General features: G+C 53.5%; 2 protein-coding genes across 19 annotated transcripts in view; one reads left to right on the top strand and one right to left on the bottom strand.

The window, feature by feature from the left end:
- The first annotated feature begins 5 nt into the window (after nt 1-5).
- SPACA9 (sperm acrosome associated 9) lies at nt 6-13,974 on the top strand. 7 transcript variants are annotated; one of them, XM_069582092.1, is made up of 5 exons: nt 6-189; nt 6,524-6,699; nt 12,018-12,220; nt 12,955-13,102; nt 13,906-13,974. In XM_069582092.1, exons 2-5 carry the CDS (start codon nt 6,553-6,555, stop codon nt 13,915-13,917), a joined length of 510 nt encoding a protein of 169 aa, XP_069438193.1. In that variant the 5' UTR covers nt 6-189; nt 6,524-6,552; the 3' UTR covers nt 13,918-13,974. The 7 variants fall into 7 exon arrangements, with proteins under 7 accessions (XP_069438193.1, XP_069438190.1, XP_069438191.1 ...); XM_069582090.1 differs by lacking the exon at nt 6-189 and adding an exon at nt 623-807; XM_069582087.1 differs by lacking the exons at nt 6-189; nt 13,906-13,974 and adding exons at nt 700-807; nt 3,350-3,542 and having other exon boundaries at nt 12,955-13,365.
- An 898-nt stretch (nt 13,975-14,872) lies between these two features.
- TSC1 (TSC complex subunit 1) overlaps nt 14,873-20,430 on the bottom strand; it is a 52,218-nt gene continuing 46,660 nt past the window's right edge. For all 12 annotated transcript variants that reach the window (XM_069582073.1, XM_069582082.1, XM_069582080.1 and 9 more), the window contains one exon: nt 14,873-20,216. In XM_069582073.1, coding sequence (XP_069438174.1) covers nt 19,703-20,216 — 514 coding nt within the window. In that variant the 3' untranslated portion in view covers nt 14,873-19,702. The remainder of the gene's footprint in view (nt 20,217-20,430) is intronic.

Raw genomic sequence — 20,430 nt, 5'->3', positions numbered from 1 at the left:
ACGTGACGCTCCCTGGGGACCGCCGTTGCCAGGGGCGCCACGCCGCTGCGTCACCAGCACGCTTCGCTCCCGCCCCCGCCTCCGCCCCTGGGGCAAGGCTGGCGCCGGGTCTCCTCAGCCGCATGAAGCAAGTGCTTTCCAGCTCTGGCCTCGCCCCCCGAATCTGCGCGCCTCAGCGGGGAACCCCAGGTCTCCTCCTGCTGCGGCCTCCTGGCTCAGAGGGCCCCCTCCTGTGCTGAGACACCCTACAGTACCCCGAGGACACATCGGCCCGGGAGAGGCGGGAGGCGGATCCTACTTCTGTTTCCGCCAAGGCGCCCCGGCCCAGGCGTTCGGTGCTTCTTGAGCCACCCCAGCTCCGCTCACTGGGCCTCAGTTTCCCTGTCTTTAAAAGAAAGACGCGGGGGTAGATGTGGGGCCGTTCAGTTCAGGCGCTCGGTCGTGTCCGACTCTTTGCGACCCCCATGGGCTGCAGCACGACAGGGCTTCCCTGTCCATCACCAACTCCGGGCCATGTGGGGCAGGGTGTTTGAAAAAGGACGAACTGGTGTGTGCCTCGACCCCCGGCCCAGCGGGCAGCTCCGGCGGCGTGGGCGGGACTGCCACGTGACCCGATTGCTGTGGCAGCGGCGGTAACAATCAGGCCCGCGGCCCCGCCCCTTCTCACCCCTGCTCTCCCCACCCCACCCACCCCTCCTCACAAGCCCCGGGAAGGGCCTCCCCGCCCCTCCCGGGCCCCAGACACCCGCGGAGACTCTCCGGCTTCAGGGCGCTCCATTGAGTGAAGGCCGCTCTAGGACAACCAAGGTTAAAGCAGGCCTGGGGAGGGCCACCCAAGCCCTGATTTGGAAACTGGGGGGCGAGGGGGGTGGTGCTGGAGAATGGAAGGGGGCTGCTGCCGCTGACCCGAGACCGATGGTGTGAGACGCGACGGGGGGAAGGAGGTCTGCGAATGGTGTTCATCCCGGGTGGGGGGTGGGGGGCGGGGGATGGAACGCCTGGTAGCGGCCACCGCACTGAAATGGAAGCTCTAGCTCTTGTCCAGTTGCTCTTCTCAGGAGGAGCTGCCCGTTTTTGAGCTTTACTCTCGACAAAACTATGGGGTCTGTGAACATTATGGAGAGGGAGTATAGCATAGTCAATGCAGACTGCGCAGATTTCAAATCCTGACTCCACTCTCAACTAACAGTGCCAGCCTGCCCTGGGCCTCACTTCCCTCCCCTATGGAGTGGGGATTATGGAAGATTCCATGAGCTAATGTATCAGAAGTATTAGTAACTGATGTGTAGTGAATGCGCAATGCATAGCTGCTACTGTTAGAGATATTATCTCACTGAATCTTTGCACCAACCCTGAGAAATAGGTACCTTTGTTCCATTTTACAGATGAGAAATTGGAGGCTCAGAATGGTGCAAAGCTGTTGGCTGAGCCATTTCCCCTCTCTGGGTCTCTTTCCTCATCAGTTGTCAATCACAGAGCATTAGAATCAATCATAAGAGCCCTTGAGGAGCTTCTAATTCAAACTCCCTCATTTTACAAATGAATAAACTGAGGCTCTTGAGAAATCTGCATGCAGGTCAGGAAGCAACAGTTAGAACTGGACATGGAACAACAGACTGGTTCCAAATAGGAAAAGGAGTACATCAAGGCTGTATATTGTCACCCTGTTTATGTAACTTCTATGCCGAGTACATCATGAGAGGCACTGGGCTGGATGAAGCATAAGCTGGAATCAAGATTGCAGGGAGAAATATCAATAATCTCGGATATGCAGATGACACCACCCTTATGACAGAAAGTGAAGACCTAAAGAGCCTTTTGATGAAAGTGAAAGAGGAGAGAGAAGTTGGCTTTAGCTCAACATTCAGAAAACTAAGATCATGGCATCAAGAGCCTCTTGATGAAAGTGAAAGAGGAGAGAGAAGAAGTTGAGCTTTAGCTCAACATTCAGAAAACTAAGATCATGGCATCCGGTCCCATCACTTCATGACAAATAAATGGGGAAACAGTGGCTGACTTCATTTTTTCTGGGCTCCAAAATCACTGCAGATGGCAACTGCAGCCATGATATTAAAAGATGCTTACTCCTTAGAAGGAAAGTTATGATTAACTTAGACAGCATATTAAAAAACAGAGACGTTCCTTTGCCAACAAAGGTCTATCTAGTCAAGGCTATGGTTTTTCCAGTAGTCATGTATGGATGTGAGTTGGACTATAAAGAAAGCTGAGCACCGAAGAATGGATGCTTTTGAACTGTGGTGTTGGAAAAGACTCTTGAAAGTCCCTTGGACTGCAAGATCCAACCAGTCAATTCTAAAGGAGATCAGTCCTAGGTGTTCACTGGAAGGACTGATGTTGAAGTTGAAACTCCAATACTTTGGCCACCTGATGCAAAGAGCTGACTCATTTGAAAAGACCCTGATGCTGGGAAAGATTGAGGGCAGGAGGAGAAGGGGATGACAGAGGATAAGATGGTTGGATGGCATTGCCAACTCGATGGACATGAGTTTGGGTAAACTCTGGGAGTTGGTGATGAAGAGGGAGGCCTGGTATGCTGCAGTCCATGAGGTTCCAAAGAGTCGGACATGACTGAGCGACTGAACTGAGGCCCAGAAAGGGGAAAATTCTAGGCCAAGGTCACTCATAAATCCAAGGTAGAGCCAGCCTTCTAATGCATATTCACTGGAAGGACTGATGCTGAAGCTCCAATATTTTGGCCACCTGATGCGAAGAGCCAACTCACTGGAAAAGACCCTAATGCTGGGGAAGATTGAAGGCAGAGAAGGGGTGACAGAGGATTGATGGTTGGATGGTGTCATCAATTCAGTGGACGTGAGTTTGAGCAAACTCCAGGAGATAGTGAAGGACATGGAAGCCTGGTATGCTGCAGTCCGTGGGGTCACAGAGTCAGACATAACTGAGCAAACCAACAACAACAGCCAGCCTGGAACTCAGTTTCCTGACTCCTAGCCAAAACCTTCCCAGCAGCCACCAGCCCAGAGACACGGCCTCCAAGGGAAAAGGGCTCTCCCCTCAGAACTGCCTCCTCAAAGCATGCACACCTTGGTAGACTTGTCAAGTCAAATCCAACTGCAGAGACAGCTGGGGAAGAGAAGGAAGCAGCCTCCCTCTGAACAAAGAACACAACCACCAGGCCTGCAATTTGCACTGGGGAGGTTTAGCTTGCTTCCTGGACATTTCTGAAGTGACTTGCCTTTCTCCTCATTTATTTTAAGCCCTAGGCACTTTTCATACCATGATTTAATCTTCTTTAACAGCCTGGGAAAATACAAATCAATTAAAGCTGAAAATCTAGTGGGTAATCACTTTTTCCTTCCTCCTCCCCCAGATCGAGAAGCGCCTGCATCCCCTGCCTTTCATCTAGACTAATTTGACTGCGGTGACTCTTGTTCAAGGGACAGTCACTTTGGGTAGCTTGTTACAGCTCCCCGCACGGCATTCCTGGTGCGCATGTCACAAGTCAATAGGATCAAGAACCAAGTCGGTTTTGCTCTCAGGGGCTCTTGGGGCCACCAGCCGAGGTAGGGCTTTATCCCTGAAGAACTTGGCAAGCCCAGGAGGGCAGCAGAGAGCGGGGTACACTGAATTCTAGTCCTCGTTGCTTTGTGATGGGGAAACGGAACAGTCTCATACAAGTGGAAGCAAGGCATTGGGTCTGGGTAGTGTAGGCCCTTGATATCCACACCTCACCCACCCACCCACCCACCCACCCACCCACCTCCAGCCTCAGTCAATCTGGTATCCGGTGTGTTTCTCTCAGTGGACCCTCACTGAGGTGGGGGCAAGAGGGGAGGTAACCAAGTAAAGATCTCAGGCTCAGTGAAATCGGGCAGAAGTGAGTGAGACATCTGGGTTTGCTCACCAGCTGCCAGACCTCAGCTTTGTTGTCTGTCCTGTGGGAATAACTGTGGTACCTCATTCAAGGGGCTGTGGCGAGCATCTGAGATGAGGCTTGTCCAGGGTTTACCTAGAGCCTCACTGCGTAGCCAGCTGTTACTAGGAGGACTGGGGCGAGCCACATGGGATCTCGGTGAAGGCTGAAGCTCGGCTCCAGTTCGGCCTCCCCTGCACCTGCCTGCCTCCTGCATGTGCCTCTCCTGCAGGCCACGTAGCCCTTCTGGCCACCCCCACCCGTCCCCCTCACTTTCTTTGCTCCTTAATCCATTCACTCACTGTCTGCCTCCCACTCCTGACGTCCCTCCAGGTTAGGAGTCTTGTCTGTTTGGCTGAACGCTGTGTGCCCAGTCCAGCACCCTGCAGGTGTCTGACCCCTGGCAGGCGCTTCAACATGAATGACTGACCGCCTTAGGTGCTCCGCACCTCCTGTGCTAGAAGCTTCCGTGGATGACCTCACAGCTCTGCCCTCACGTGGGGCCTCAGCCTCGCCCTGCCCACAGCCTTCACCCTCTGCCCAGGACCCCACCACCTCTGCTTGCCTGCCTGCCCACCCTCCTCTCCAAAGCCTGCCTTCTTTTCAGAACTTCCTCCCCGAGGAGGCCGAGCCGTCAGCAGCCCCTGCGGCTTTGTGTGTGTGTGTGGGGGGGGGGGGGGCACACGTCATGCTTGCTTTTACCTATCTTGATTGCTGAGTGCCTGGCACCCCCTTACCTTTTGCACCCAGGTAAGTGCCTCCCCCTCCTCGCCCTAGGCCAGGTCCTGGTAGGCCTGCCTCCATGGGGAGGCAACAGAAAACCACTGCAGCCAGCTTGACCGTCATTCCCGCCTGCAGGTAGGGCTGGTTGGGGGGGTGGGCCTTGGCTGGCTATGACAGGTGTCCAACCATGGCCCCCGCGGCAACCCCCAACCCCACTCCCTGCCTGGCTTGGGTTAGGGTTAGCTTCAGCAGAACCAGAACTGGGAGAAAGTTGAGTGGAAGGAGGCCCCACCCAGCATGGCCCTGGGTCAGGCCTGGCCCAGGACGGCGCTGCCAAGAGGGTCCCATGATGTCTGCAGGGCCACTACCCTGGCTGGCGGGGCACAACGGTCGGGCCCCTTCCTGGCGCAGCCCCTTTACAGTGGCAACAGGGCTGCGTTTAGCTCCCAGCCCAGGACAGCAGCAGCTCCCCGGCCTCCTGTCCCCTGCCCTCCCCAGCTCGGGGATTCACCCCTCCTGCCGTGTTGTGGAGGCCACCTGATGGTCTGCTGTCCTCGCATCCCCGATGCCATCTCCTCACCACAGACTTCCTCATTGCCATCCTGCTGTGCTCAGGATGCTGAGGGGAGCCCAGCAGAAAGCAAGCCTCCTCCCTACCTGGGACCTGGTAGCTCGCTTGGAATGCATCCTTCCCTTCCTTGGCGCCCCGCCACCCACGTTCTGGCCTCTTCCACTTGCAGCGTCTCGCTGGGGCCTTGTCTCTGTGCAGCCGAGCCTGGGCTCCACGTGTGCCGGGGCCTCACGGTGCAGGGACAGCGGCTGTGGCACCTTTGAGGATGCTGGTGGTGAGACCTCAGGAAACCCAGGACCTAGGGTGTCTCAGGCACAAGCGTGCTGTGAGACCCAGGGCCTCAGCTTCCCCTGGAAGTTAAGCGGAGTTGACATTCTGAGGTGCCTTCCAGCCCTAACATTTCATAAACCTGTGACCCCGGGCACTGGGCATGTGCTCAAAGTGCCAGGCCTGCCCTGGGGACTGGCAAACCCGAGTTCAGGGCTCCTGCTCCAAGCCCAGAGCCGGTAACTGCACCTCCTCAGACAAGTCGAGAGGGTCCCAGTGCCGACCTCCCCCTGCTTAGCTGGAAAACAATCCCTAGACTTTCCTACCAACTGTAGAGTGGCAGATATTTTAAAGCAGTTGGGTCCCAGCTGATGAAATAGATTTTACACGCTGTGACCCATGGGAGGCCATGTGTATGTGTGTGTGATAGATACCCACAATCTGGAGAAACTGAGGCCATACTGTGTCCCAGAGTGAGTGAGTGAGTGAGTGAGTGAGAGTGTGTGTGTGTGGTAGACACCCAGTCTTCTGGAGAAACTGACGCCTGGACTGTGTCCCAGAGTGTGTGTGTGTGTGTGTGTGTGTGAGATAAACACCTACAATCTGGAGAAACTAAGGGTTGGACTGTGTCCCGGAGTGTGAGTGTGTGTGTGTGAGTGTGTGTGTGAGTGTGTGTGTGTGTGAGAGTGTGAGAGTGTGTGAGTGTGAGTGTGTGAGAGTGTGAGTGTGTGTTGTGTGTGTGTGTGTGTGTGAGAGAGAGAGAGAGAGAGAGAGAGAGACCCACAATCTGGAGAAACTGAGGCCCAGAGAAACTCTTGTCTACAGTTAAGGGAAGGAAGTCTTGTTTGCAGCAAAGACCGTGTCCCTGGAGGGTAATGGGGCTTGGGCCGGGTTTGAGTCAAGCCTGGTTGTGTCCCTGACAGCTGGCCAGGTTCTTGGGCAGGTGCACAGCCTCCCAGGGCCTCGCCTCCCTCTCTGCAACATGGGGATGAAGACTGTGTCCGTTCCCAGGGCTGTGGGAAGCTGCTCAGCGCCCTGGGACCTCAGGACTCTCCTCTTCCTCTGCACAGCTTCCTCCGTGCCCCGGTGAGCACGTAGAATGATGAATGAGGTGAAAGAGTCCCTGCGGAGCGTGGAGCAGAAGTACAAGATCTTCCAGCAGCAGCAATTCACCTTCATCGGGGCCCTGGAGCACTGCAGGGAGAATGCCCACGACAAGATCCGGCCCATCTCCAGCATCGGACAGGTAGGCACTGGCGGGCAGGCGGGGCCAGGCCTCGACCCCTTGCTGGAAAAGCTGGGGAAACCAAGGCCCAGAGAGGGCCAGCGTGTGGGTGCAGGTCAGGTCTCAGATCCTAACTGTGGAACAAGCCAGGCACTCATTCCCTCAACAACTACGTGAGAAAGCGGCTGAAAGCGGAGGCTGGAGACACCGCTGGGCCAGGGTTTAAGTCCTGGCTTTGCCACATGCCACCTCTGTGACCTCCGGCTGGTTTTAACTAAAAATGTACAAAGAGCAGCACGTACCTCCCAGGGCTGCTGGTAGACTTCATGAGCTCATCTGGAAGCCCACGCCCCCAGCATCTGGCAGCGCCCTTCATCCCAGGCCCTAGGGCTCAAAACAGGGATATGAGGTGAACAGATAGATGTACATGGTCCCAGCCACTGGATCCCCCTGGGATTGAGAAATTGTGACCCGCCAAGCACACATTGCCAAGTCACATTTGCAAATGATTTCATTTAACCGGAGTCTCCTCTTTGTGTGAGCTGCCGTCCAAGTTTGCCCTGCCAAACGTGGAGGTCTCAAGACTGAAGCAGCCTTCCAGGAAGCCAGGTGCCTGAGAAGCACAGCTCTAGATGGATCTCTCTCCCACTGAAGAGATGCCACCTGCTAGGGAGTGGGGACCAGGCTCAGAACTGCTTAGGAGAAGCACACGGGGCCACAGAGAACAACCCTGGCCTGGCAGTATCCTCAAAAAAAAAAAAAAAACTTTTTAATTTTTGTGAAAATTTCTCCCAGTTTAACTCGAAATTTTAAAAACCTGTAGAAAAACACCCATATAACCTTCACCCAGATACGCCAGTTTGTTTACTATTTAGCCACGTTTATGCACACCCTGCAGTAGTAGATATAATGAATGGTTTGCCTTGGAGACGAACAGAGATCATTGTGTCGTGTTTGAGATTGCATCCAAGTACTGAGAGTCCGAAATGCAGTACTTGGATGCAATCTCAAACACGACACATTGACCTCTGTTCGTCTCCAAGGCAAACCATTCAATATCACAGTAATCCAAGTCTATGCCCCAACCAGTAACGCTGAAGAAGCTGAAGTTGAATGGTTCTATGAAGACCTACAAGACCTTTTAGAACTAACACCCAAAAAAGATGTCCTTTTCATGATAGGGGACTGGAATGCAAAAGTAGGAAGTCAAGAAACACCTGGAGTAACAGGCAAATTTGGCCTTGGAATGTGGAATGAAGCAGGGCAAAGACTAATAGAGTTTTGCCAAGAAAATGCACTGGTCATAGCAAACACCCTCTTCCAACAACACAAGAGAAGACTCTACATATGGACATCACCAGATGGTCAACAATGAAATCAGACTGATTATATTCTTTGCAGCCAAAGATGGAGAAGTTCTATATAGTCAGCAAAAACAAGATCGGGAGCTGACGGTGGCCCAGATCATGAGCTCTCCTTATTGCCAAATTCACACTTAAATTGAAGAAAGTAGGGAAAACCACTAGACCATTCAGGTATGACCTAAATCAAATCCCTTATGATTATATAGTGGAAGAGAGAAATAGATTGAAGGGCCTAGATCTGATAGACAGAGTGCCTGATGAACTATGGACTGAGGTTCATGACATTGTGCAGGAGACAGGGATCAAGACCATCCCCATGGAAAAGAAATGCAAAAAAGCAAAGTGGCTGTCTGGGGAGGCCTTACAAATAGCTGTGAAAAGAAGAGAGGCAAAAAAACAAAGGAGAAAAGGAAAGATATAAGCATCTGAATGCAGAGTTCCAAATAGCAAGAAGAGATAAGAAAGCCTTCTTCAGCAATCAATGCAAAGAAATAGAGGAAAACAATAGAACGGGAAACACTAAAAATCTCTTCAAGAAAATTAGAGATACCAAGGGAACATTTCATGCAAAGATGGGCTTGATAAAGGACAGAAATGGTATGGACCTAACAGAAGCAGAAGATATTAAGAAGAGGTGGCAAGAATACACAGAAGAACTGTACAAAAAAGATCTTCACGATCCAGATAATCACGATGGTGTGATCACTTATCTAGAGCCAGACATCCTGGAATGTGAAGTCAAGTGGGCCTTAGAAAGCATCACTACGAACAAAGCTAGTGGAGGTGATAGAATACCAGTGGAGCTATTTCAAATTCTGAAAGATGATGCTGTTAAAGTGCTGCACTCAATATGCCAGCAAATTTGGAAGACTCAGTAGTGGCCACAGGACTGGAAAAGGTCAGTTTTCATTCCAATCCCAAAGAAAGGCAATGCCAAAGAATGCTCAAACTACTGCACAATTGCACTCATCTCACATGCTGGTAAAGTAATGCTCAAAATTCTCCAAGCCAGGCTTCAGCAATACGTGAACCGTGACCTTCCAGATGTTCAAGCTGGTTTTAGAAAAGGCAGAGGAACCAGAGATCAAATTGCCAACATCCGCTGGATCATGGAAAAAGCAAGAGAGTTCCAGAAAAACATCTATTTCTGCTTTATTGACTATGCCAAAACCTTTGACTGTGTGGATCACAATAAACTGTGGACAATTCTGAAAGAGATGGGAATACCAGACCACATGACCTGCCTCTTGAGAAATGTGTATGCAGGTCAGGATGCAACAGTTAGAATGGGACATGGAACAACAGACTGGTTCCAAATAGGAAAAGGAGTACGTCAAGGCTGTATATTGTCACCCTGCTTATTTAACTTCTGTGCAGAGTGCATCATGAGAAACGCTGGGCTGGAAGAAGCACAAGCTGGAATCAAGATTTCTGGGAGAAGTATCAATAACCTCAGATATGCAGATGACATCACCCTTATGGCAGAAAGTGAAGAGGAACTAAAAAGCCTCTTGATGAAAGTGGAGAGTGAAAAAGTTGGCTTAAAGCTCAACATTCAGAAAACGAAGATCATGGCATTTGTTCCCATCACTTTATGGCAAATAGATGGGGAAACAATGGCTGACTTTGTTTTGGGGGCCTCCAAAATCATTGCAGATGGTGACTGCAGCCATGAAATTAAAAGACACTTACTCCTTGGAAGAAAAGTTATGACCAACCTAGATAGCATATTCAAAAGCAGAGACACTACTTTGCCGACTAAGGTCCATCTAGTCAAGGCTATGGTTTTTCCAGTGGTCACATATGGATGTGAGAGTTGGACTGTGAACAAGGCTGAGTGCTGAAGAATTGACGCTTTTGAACTGTGGTGTTGGAGAAGACTCTTGAGAGTCCCTTGGACTGCAAGGAGATCCAACCAGTCCATTCTAAAGGAGATCAGCCCCGGGATTTCTTTGGAAGGAATGATGCTAAAGCTGAAACTCCAGTACTTTGGCCACTTCATGCGAAGAGTTGACTCATTGGAAAAGACTGATGCTGGGAGGGACTGGAGGCAGGAGAAGGGGACGACAGAGGATGAGATGGCTGGATGGCATCACGGACTCGATGGACGTGAGTCTGAGTGAACTCCGGGAGTTAGTGATGGACAGGGAGGCCTGGCATGCTGCGATTCATGGGGTCGCAAAGAGTCGGACACGACTGAGCAACTGAACTGAACTGATGCACGCCCTCCTCCCTCTGAACTGTTTGAAAGTAAACTGGCTGCATCCTCGTCAGCCTGTCCCTCAAAGGCTCAGCCTTCCACAGGCATGGACAGGTGTTTAGTATCAGGAAGGAGCACCTGAGATGCCCCGCCTCTGCTCAGAATCGCCATCAGGGCTTTGTGACCCCAGTGTGCTCCTTCTTGCCTTTAGGTTCAAGAATGCTTTTGGTGAATAACGGCCCCACCTGTGTTGACTCTCAACCCTGCCCCTGCCCTTCCTGGCCCAGGGTATCGGAAGTGACCGCCTGCCCTGCACCCTGCATGCAGTGTCCCCCAGGTAGCCCAGTAACACCGCTCTGTTGTAGTTACGCCACAGTGCAGGCTCGTCCCTACCCCGGATACTGGGGCAGGTGTGCATGGTGTATAGGCAGAGACTGTGGGTGTCAAAAGCCTCTTCCCCTACACAAAGCTGTTGTCCTTGGGAAGGACCACTTGAGATCATTGGGGAAAGACATCCCCTAGTGACAAGAAGGCAGCTGGGAGCGGCAGGAAAACCTAGGTTTAGACTTACAATTTTCTGGGAACTGGAGGAGGTGGGAAACACCCCCTTCCAGCAGATCACTGAGGGTAGGACCACATGGAATGCGTCAGTTAATCCTGCCCAGACTGGAGTCCCCTCCTCCTGTGCCCATGTGGATCTCAGACCCAGACTGACTGGGTGTCCAGATGTGGGATGTCCTGAGCTGGAAAGGCCCCCAGGGTCTCCAGGGAAATGAGTTGAAATTAGATCAGCTGCATCACTGTCCTTAGCCTCTTTTGTGGCTTAAGAAAAACTTCAGTTCAGTTCAGTCACTCAGTTGTGTCCGACTCTTTGCGACCCCATGGACTGCAGCACGCCAGGCCTCCCTGTCCATCACCAACTCCCAGAGCCTGCTCAAACTCATGTCCATTGAGTTGGTGATGAAAAACTTCCCTTCCACTAAAACACATTCACATGGAAGCTTTAGTTGTAGTATTTTTTATATTGATTTTTACTTGGCTCCATTTATTTACGTGGGTCTTAGTTGCAGCATGTGAACTTAGTTGCAGCATGTGGGTCTTGGTCCCTGACCAGGGATGGAACCCGGGCCTTCTGCACTGGGAGCAGGGTCTTAGCCACTGGACCACCAGGGAAGTCCGTTTTTAGTAATCAAGTTCTCCATTCTCCTGGAGTTGACTTTGTCTGTGGCATGAGGCGGAGGCTACATTTCTTTCCTCATACGGGCCACTGTTTTCCCAGCTCTACTTACTGACTTGTCCCTCCTTTCTCTGCCCCTGGAAACGTAGGACAACAAGACTGCAACAGATTCTAGTTTGCTCTGTGGACTGAGTGGCCCAGCCCAGCAATTCTCAAAGTGGGTGGGACCTCAGCATCAAGAGTCAGGGACCAGCCCCCTGTACTTCAGGTGTTGGCTCAGCTGCCTGGGTCTGGTGAGAGGTCTGGGCTCAGAGCCCTGGAGCTAGGGTGACTCAGCTTCACCACTGCAGTGGTACCTGAGCAGGTATTTCACCTCTCTGAGCCTTATAATCATCTGTAAAATGAGGACTGAAAAAGGGGACCTGGAAGGTGGCATTCGAGCGAGGGCTGAGTGAGACGGAGCCCGCGGAGCCTTCTGCATGGGGCCCAGGACACTTCACAACATTCGCAGTCTATAGGCCTGTAGACCCAGGAGGGCGGGAGGACCAGGGCAGGTGCTCGCGGGCCCTGGGCACTCACGCCCGGCGGGCCCGTGCAGGTGCAGAGCTACATGGAGCACCACTGCAGCAACTCCACAGACCGGCGCATCCTGCTCATGTTCCTGGACATCTGCTCAGAGCTCAGCAAGCTCTGCCAGCACTTCGAGGCCCTGCACGCTGGCACCCCTGTCACCAACAACCTCCTCGAGAAATGCAAGACCCTCGTGAGCCAAAGCAATGACCTGAGCAGCCTGCAAGCCAAGTAAGACCCTCCTGGTCCCCTCAGGGGTCTCCGCACGTACATGTGGGAGGGGCCGAGGTGGGGATGGGAGAGGACCAGACCTAGATGAAGTGAGTCCTGGGGCTACTGTCCAGAGGTCCCCAGCTGGAAAATCCTAGGCCCCTTGGTTCACCCGAGTGACTCTGACCTGACAAATCATTTACTGAAAATGAGGGGCTCTGAGGCCGAGACCTAGCAAAATGCAAACCCTCTGGCTGGAGGCAGCACCGGGCCAGAAGCAGGGCTCACAGAGCAGTTGTTCCCAGGAGCCCCACAAAGAAGAGGGACATCAGGAGCCTGATCCCACGGGCGTTAGCTACTGGGTTCCCTCATTCTGAGCCCTGGGGGATCGATCCACAGCATGCAGTACCAGATTCCGGAGCAAGCTGTTTAGGTATAAGGGTGAGCAGAGTCAAAGGGTACGCGGCGCGCCTAGGGCGATGACAGCAGGTTTCCTCAGCCCCTGTCCAGCTCTCTGCCAACCACAGGCCAAGGGATCTCTGCTCCCACCCTTCACACTGGGACCCCTGGGGGCTCTGGGGCCCCAAACCTGCTGAGCCACCACCATGCCTGGCATGGAGAGCTTGGCCTGGCCGGGTGCACAGCTCTAAAACCTCCCCAAGGGTTGTGCAGCGGGGGCAGCCTCAGGAAAAAACCCTGCCCAGCACACCAGTCCCCGGAGCAGGGCTCACCTAGCCCTTCCCGCTGCCCTGCAGATACCCCCACGACGTGGTGAACCACCTCAGCTGTGACGAGGCCCGGAACCACTATGGAGGTGTGGTCAGTCTCATCCCCATCATCCTAGACCTGATGAAAGAGTGGGTCGCCCACTCGGAAAAGCTGCCCCGCAAAGCGCTGCAGCAAGTGAGTGAGCCCCAGGCAGCCACGCGGGCCACCGCACACGTTCCCCAGGCCTCAGGCACCAAGCCCCAGCTTCGGAAACAAAATTGTGGGCAACTGATACAGAACGTCCCCAAACCTGGGGGGAAAGACCAAGGAAGTTCAAAACCGCCCTGGAGACCACCTGGTGGGAAGCTGTAACTCAGAGCTGGGGGAGCCCGCCCGACCCCAGCCCTGCCCCACCCCATCATGCTCCCTCCCATCCCATCCTGCGGGGCACCCTGTAACTAAGCCTGGTTTCCACCAGCTGATCCATCTGTACAGGTGCTCACCACCCTCGCCACTTACTAATCCCTGGGGGCCGCCCCACCGACAACCTACAAACTCTTTCCCTCTAGCGCTTTAACCTCTAACTTTCCTTCGCCTCCGAGTGTCAGGCCCTGTGCCCAGGAGGAGCACCCCCATTTACATTGCCGCTGGTGGGTTCAGGGGAGGAGGGTGGGCCCCTGGAAGGGCTGGGGCGCTGACCCTCCCACCCAGGCCCAGCTGCACAGCCGGAGGAGACCGCGCGGCTCCCTTCTGGCCGCGGGACAGCTGCTCCGGCCTGAGGATGCTCGATGGGGTCAGGCCTCTGGACCAAAGGGGAACAAGCCGCCCAGCCTCTCCTTTCGAGAGAGACGGGGAGAAGCCAGAAGAACTGCCAGTGTGGCTCCTGCAGGACGGTCGCCTGGTCCTCACGACCTAACTGCAGCCCAGACGCTGGGACTGTGGCGTTGGTGCTGAGCCTGCCAGAGGTGCTGTCTCACTGTTGGTTTTTCCCTTCACAGGGGGCGACTTAGCTTCTGTATTCTTGCTTCCTCGGGGGCGACAGTCAAGAATAAAAACGTGTTCTGGCACCTCTCTGCCTGGCCGGCTTTCCTGGCACTTACCCCTTAGAGAAAGTGACACTCACTCCGAGACACCAGAGGATGCTGGGCAGGAGCCCCACGAGCGGAACTGCTGGCAAAGCTGCCCATGTGCAGGGGACACACCTGCCCCTGCTCCCTAGAGGCTCAGGCCAGAGGCCCACAGCAGGCCAGCCCAGTAACTCTTTGCAGAGTTAGAGGCCTACTCAGACAAGAACATCTAAATTTTCCAGACAACACTTAAAAGTGCCACCTCAAAGTCTCGTCCCAAAGTAGCTGCTTCCTCCATTCTAATGGGCAGAGCACACCGATTTCCAGGGCAGCTGGGCAGAGGTGAGCCGTGGAAACCCGCACTACACACAGGGGTCTTCACCTCCGCTCCTTCCCTGGTCAGGCCAGGGTGCAGCCAACCCCTTAAAGGCAGTTTAGACCACCTTCCTCCAAATGCCTGATGGGGAGGGCAGGCCGTGGATGCGGGCGGCCCCTTCCCCTTGGCACACTCGCATGACACATTCAGCAAGGCTTGACAACTTCAGTGTCGTTTGGGCTCAACTGTAAGGACTGTATGCAACCCTGTGTGCCAGCCAACCCCTAGGCAGGCAGGCAGATACCAAGGCCGGTATGCTACAGATGACTGCAGTCACCCCTCCTATACCACCACCACACACTCTGGGGAGAGGGCACGAATCTGAGACAGACACAGGTAGAATCTGAGGCTCTGCCAGAACAAAAGGTCTTTCTTGCAGGGACTAAAGTCTGATTCCACCTGTCAGCATCCTTCTAGCACCTGGGGTAAATAACCAAGCAGTCCAGACCCGGAGCCAGTTCCCACTCAGCCTAGAAACCCCTCAGAGGCCAACATGAGCCACTTCATGTCAACACAGCAGAGTAGTGCAAAACAATAAATTTTTATTTGTTCACAGTTAAACACAAGCAACTGCCTTGACATTTTTGAACATTCTGAGAAGGACGGCAAACCCTTTTGATTCAGATTCCCATTCACTACGATTGTACCATTTTTCTCTTGCAGTTCACGTGTTGGCATCTGATGTGGACTGTTTGACATGCTCTTAAGATCGAGATGGGAAGGTGGAAACCTTTTGACAAAAGATGACTTTCTTAAATTTAGCTAAAAGCAGTCAGCCAAAAAAAAAAATCTGTTTTTCACTGATGGGACCCCCTTTAAACTGCAAGGTAGCCACGTGTGGTTGATCCATGATTGAGTTACAAAACTAGATTATGTCTTAGCAAAATCTGTTCCTCCGTAATATATTTATGGTCCATAGAAGTCTTCTGAAAAGTGACCACTGATTTTTCCTAGTGCAAAATGCCTGGCTGCCTCTTCGATAAGCCAAAGTCTGTGCTGCTGAGAACAGCGCCGTACCCTCCTGTACAAACACTGTATGGAGGTGGGGAAACGGGGAGGAGTTGGTCTGGGAAGGTGGGGTGGGGTTTCCTCTAAAAGATCTATTCCAAGTTCAACTAGTCTACTTATCCCCGAGGATGGACAGTTTGGTGGCACTGGGATGGGAAGGGGAAGAGAAAGCTCCTCTGCCTTCGTGAACTCGTTTCAAGGCCAAAAGCCATCGCGGGCACAGACGCTCAACTATCCCCCACAGGCTCCCCTCGCAGCTGCTACAGCCATTCATTCTCCTCTCAGGTCGGCGCATACAGACTGCAAGACAGCATGGAGAAGACGGAAAGGCGCCCCCCTACACACACACCTCTGGGGAACGTCAGTCACAGACGGGGGAACGAGCCGTGTGGGGGTGGGGGTCAAGCAGCAGCTCAGGGACCAGGCTAGAGAACAGCTTAATCAAGTGCCACCAAGTCCTCTGCTGCCACCTGGGGGTGGGGGGGTGGGGGCACGTGTCAGAGAACTCTGGACGTAAACAGATACACACACACCTTCCCACGCTCACTGCTGGTCAGTTTTAAAGCACGCACCTCCAACAGGGCGATTTCCCATAGTGAGACGTGCTGATTCAGGTCATTTCACATGAGACACACACTTCTGGGTGGGCTCCCAGGGGCCACTCTGAGGACAGGGCTGGCCTCTCGGAGAATATCCGCACAAGGCAGGCCACGGCCCACAGCAGCCCCGGACTGTTTTCAAATCCCTCCTTAGACCCATCCACACTTTCTACCGCATCTTATTGCTTTTGGTCAGAAACCCGCATCTTCGTGCAGCATTTCTTTTCACTTGTTCTTCGGTTCTTTCTTTCCGGCCTCAAGCAGCATATGCTAGTATCTGGTGAGGATTCACACTGGCCAGTCATGGCACTCCTGTCATTTCTCTACATAGAAACACTCAGTTTTAATTAACTGTGAGTGTGAACCTCTGTGGTCTCCAGACACCCTCTCTCATCCTCATGATCATTTATCCTCTTCTGCAAAACTACTAAGAGTTTTATCTTTCTCAACCAAAACACTGGAAACTACACGCCACGTGCTGCCTTAAATAGAGATGGCCCAACTCTGGACTTCTGTTCTCCCCTGTCCTGGTTTTGCCCTGCGGGGGTGCAGACCTCTGCAGCTGTCAGTGGCTTCTGGGACCTCTTTTAACAATCTTTCAAGAGTAAGAGTTTGGACTATCTCCCTCGAAATACAGTACACATATCCTGGCTCACAAAGTAGCTTATCTGTCATTTCTCTCCACTCACAGAGCCTAGGAAGAACCTCCAGCAGCAGCAGCGTATTCCCAAAGGTTAGGCAGTTTTCGCTCCTGCAAAACTGCTGACAAACCTAGGGAGGTCACATCCACCTACCCGCCTCATGTGGAGAGTCCCTGCGCTCATCTCCAAGGAAACTTCTGTCCCAAGAAATGATCTCTATCTCCTAACCTGGGATTTCAGTTACTTTTCTGGTATTTCTTCCAACTCCACAGTAACATCTCACAGACTTGTAGCAGAATCTTGCCACAAGGGTTTTTTTTTTTTTTTTAATTCATGAAAGTTCTGTCTGATAGAGATCCATGTGCTTCTATACCGGGGATAGGTTCAGGAGCTCGTTTTCTCTATAGAGACCATGCTATCACCTTCCTCCCTCTCCCCACTCCCCCCGCCCCAAACACCCACACATCCCCCCCTCCCGTGATTCTGTAGTGCTCCCTTTTAAAACATTTCATGCTCCCAAGAAGCAGACCTCAGTCATCCCAGGGTCTGTGCTGACCCTGGTTAGCGTCAGGTGGACATCAGGTTACGGACACTGGCCAAACAACTCAGGCAGGTAGGCCTGCTCCGGGTGACTCTGGTGGAGATTAACCCTAATGCCTGTGAACACCACACTGCTTCATCAGTCTCAGGACAGGCTCAACCTGGCAGCGTCAGTTCCCCGGCCTTTGCCCTGGCGGTCCCTGGACCTAAATTCTCTCTTGGGAGTTCCACTACCACTGTCCCCTTTCCATCCTTACAAACACACACTCACTGGCAGCCTAATCGACCAACCCGCTGACTCTCAGCAGGTCTATGATTTTGAAAATCAAACTTTATCGTCATCTCAAGTCCTTTGGAAGATGAAAGCCTACATTTTCAGGCTGGGTAACTTCCTCATGATCCCAGGCCTCCGTCCCCAACCTTGGCTGCATACAACCCACGGCCTCCAAGAGCCCAGAGGAAGTCAAGTACAGCTGCTCAGGGCCAGCCGTTCTTGGAAAGTTGAGCACACGGACGCCCCAGCTGGAGGTGTGTACCAAGGGCCCTCCTGTCTGGGTCCCAGTCCACTGCACCCCACAGCTTCCTCCTTCCCTGTATTTTTATAATCTGCCCATTAAAAAATTTTTTTTTCTTTTCTTTACACTGGCCTCCTTGCTTTTGCCAGTGAGGATAAAGGCTGTAAGTGCCTGGTATCTTTGTTCTGTGGCAGGGATCTCCTGGGCCTGGGGAGAGGATGAACATTTAGAACCACGTTTAGCAGTTAATCTTGTAACATTTTTTTCTTTCCTGTATTTGTTCATGCCTGCCTTTCCTAAATAAAGTGGGACTAGGAAACCAGCATGCGTGCATTCCTAAGCTCTCCTCTGCAAACAGCTGAGTTAGATGTGCAGCACTGTTAGCACTCCAGTCGGCATCCTGCAGCAACCGCGGAGCCGGCTGGGCCAGGCTGAGCGCGCTTGGGCACCCCTCCCTCAGGCTGGGGTCGGTCAGTCAGTCACACCCGAACACTCCGTCCCAAGGAGGGCTGCTGCCTGCACAGCCACAGGGACAAGGAGACTGACTCTCCAGCTCCCTTTGGTTAGGATGCTAAGAACTCTCTCCACGCTTTAAAAAAAGAGACCATCACCCTCATGTGCCAGAAGCGTCCACACGCACTGAAGTTCCGTACCATTACAGCGTGCTGTTTCCCTCTTCATGGATGAACCCTTCTACACTTTGAACTGAGAGAGAGACACGCCAAGGTCGTTGGCTCTTTACTACCAGCCTCTCCCTGCCCAGGCCTCAGCTGGAAACCCAGGCAACAATCCTTATTAGGCTTCTAGCGTTTATTTCAGGAGCAATTGCTGGGTTCGGCTTCTGTCAGCCCCCGTATTCTGACTGCTATCACCTCTCTCAAGCGCATGCACCCAGGCCCTGTGGGTCCAGGACATCAGCCTTTGTCAACCCTCTCCAGGACTCTGTCTTAATGCTCTGCCATGACCAACTCACGCCGGGGGTGGGGGAGCAGCACCCAGCTCCCTGCAGGGTCAGCCCCTGAAGGCAGGAACTGGAGTGAAAAGCTGATACCTGTAGAATCTCCTACAGTGAGGCAACTCTCACAGCCTGAGGAATGACGGCCAGAAACTCGGGAGAAGCTCTTTGGACCTTCAGAGGCTTCCTGTGGCAGGAGGCCAGCAGCACTCCGCCTGCAGGGGGTGTCCACACACACAGCACCTTCCTGCTCAGGGCGCTGCTTAAGTCACTGGCCTCTCTCATGCAGGGCCCAGGCCTGACCGCCCCCACCCCAGCCTCCGCACAGAACAGTACCAGCTTTCAAGCAAACGCCACGTAAACAAGAGGTAGTGGGGCAGGGGGACAGAGCGTGCCACACGGGGAGCACAGTCTCCACAGGGCCAGCTCCAGACTGTTCCAACAACAGACCTTTGTTCACACAGAACTTTCTAGGAAGCTTATCAGAACCGCCAAAAGAACTTGAGAGAATGAACCATTGTTTTTTGAGCTCTGCGGCTTTAGATGCTGGACTTTAAAACCAAAAGCAGTGACAACATCTCATAAAAGCTCTCATGTCAAGATGCTCAGCTTTGCACGCCACGTCCTCCTGGAAAGGGACAGGACTGGACTTACCTGCAACGCCACCAGTGACCTAGGCTCACAGGGAGCCTGCCCAGTGAACTGAACTTCAGGAAAGGTGTGGGTGGTGTGTCAGACTCCAGGGTTCAATTTGGCCTCATATTGCACAGGTTCAAAGGACGCAACCATTTGGGGGTGGGGCGGGAAAGGAAGGAAATAAAGCTAGTGAGGAACGCACCCTGGCCCTCGGGCTAGTACACACTGCCAGGTAAATGGAAGAGAGGGTTTGGGGTGGCCGATGGGAAAGTGAAGAGGCGCTGCAATGCCAGATCCGAAAACCGTTCTGCATTCAGTCAACTGTCAAAGGACCCCCATCCCATTTCCTCTGCGGGAGCTCGCCCCTCAAGCCCTGGAAACAGGAAAGCTCTGAATCGGGCACTCACACCTCCTGTCTAGGCCAGCGACACACGAGTTAACACTGACGGCCAGCATCCCTAGCTGTGCTCAAGCTGGGCCTCGTTGTAGTCCATGATGCAGAGCTGGCCCACGCTGTCCGGCTTTGGGGCAGGCGGCAGCGGGCCATCGAGGGCCGAGGGGGGCCTGGCTTCCACACCCGAGTCTTTGCCCAGCTCTGTCTTTAGGGTCTCGGAAAGGCTGCCGACAGTCAGGCCGTCCTCGTCGCACTGGCTCTCGCTCTTGTTACGAAACAGCTCTCGCGCCTTCATGCCCAAGAAGCTCTCTGAACTGGGAAGCGAGCCCACCGTCGTGGGAGTGCCGGAAGTGGGCTCACCCACCACCGTCTCCCATCGACTGCTGAACGGGCCCGCCCTGGGGTTGGGGGGCTTCTCCGGGGTGGAGAGCTCGCTGCTGCTGCTGCCGCCACCTCTGCCACCGCCACTGCCCCGGGCACCGCCGGGCCTCGGGGGCTTGGTCTCACCATTATGGCCGGGGGCCTCTTCGTTGTGCCCTGTCACCGAATCCGAGCAGCCATCCTGACAGTAGTCAAGCCTGTAAGAAATCCGAGGGGGAGGAAGGGGTTGGTGGCTGTGGCGTCCAACCACTCCAACCCCACTGGGGAGGCACGGGGTTACAGTGACATGTGCTCACGCCGATGGGGAACTCCACTGGCCTGCTCTGTGTCCTAGAACAGGGCACACACACGCGAGAGCGCATGAACATCAGATGGCGATCTTAAACAGAAATGCTCCCTGGGACCATTACT

This window comes from Ovis canadensis, chromosome 3 (genome assembly GCF_042477335.2).
Source record: "Ovis canadensis isolate MfBH-ARS-UI-01 breed Bighorn chromosome 3, ARS-UI_OviCan_v2, whole genome shotgun sequence".
Taxonomy (NCBI): Eukaryota; Metazoa; Chordata; class Mammalia; order Artiodactyla; family Bovidae; genus Ovis; species Ovis canadensis.
The sequence above is the reverse complement of the archived record's forward strand: the minus strand, read 5'-3'. Positions and strand labels throughout refer to the sequence as shown.

Bases quoted from the DNA above. Each gene is read 5' to 3' on its own strand.
- SPACA9 (XM_069582089.1), top strand. From the start codon at position 6,553: ATGATGAATGAGGTGAAAGAGTCCCTGCGGAGCGTGGAGCAGAAGTAC. The intron at 6,700-12,017 runs GTAGGCACTGGC...GGGCCCGTGCAG, and splicing joins CCATCTCCAGCATCGGACAG to GTGCAGAGCTACATGGAGCA. The intron at 12,221-12,954 runs GTAAGACCCTCC...GCTGCCCTGCAG, and splicing joins CTGAGCAGCCTGCAAGCCAA to ATACCCCCACGACGTGGTGA.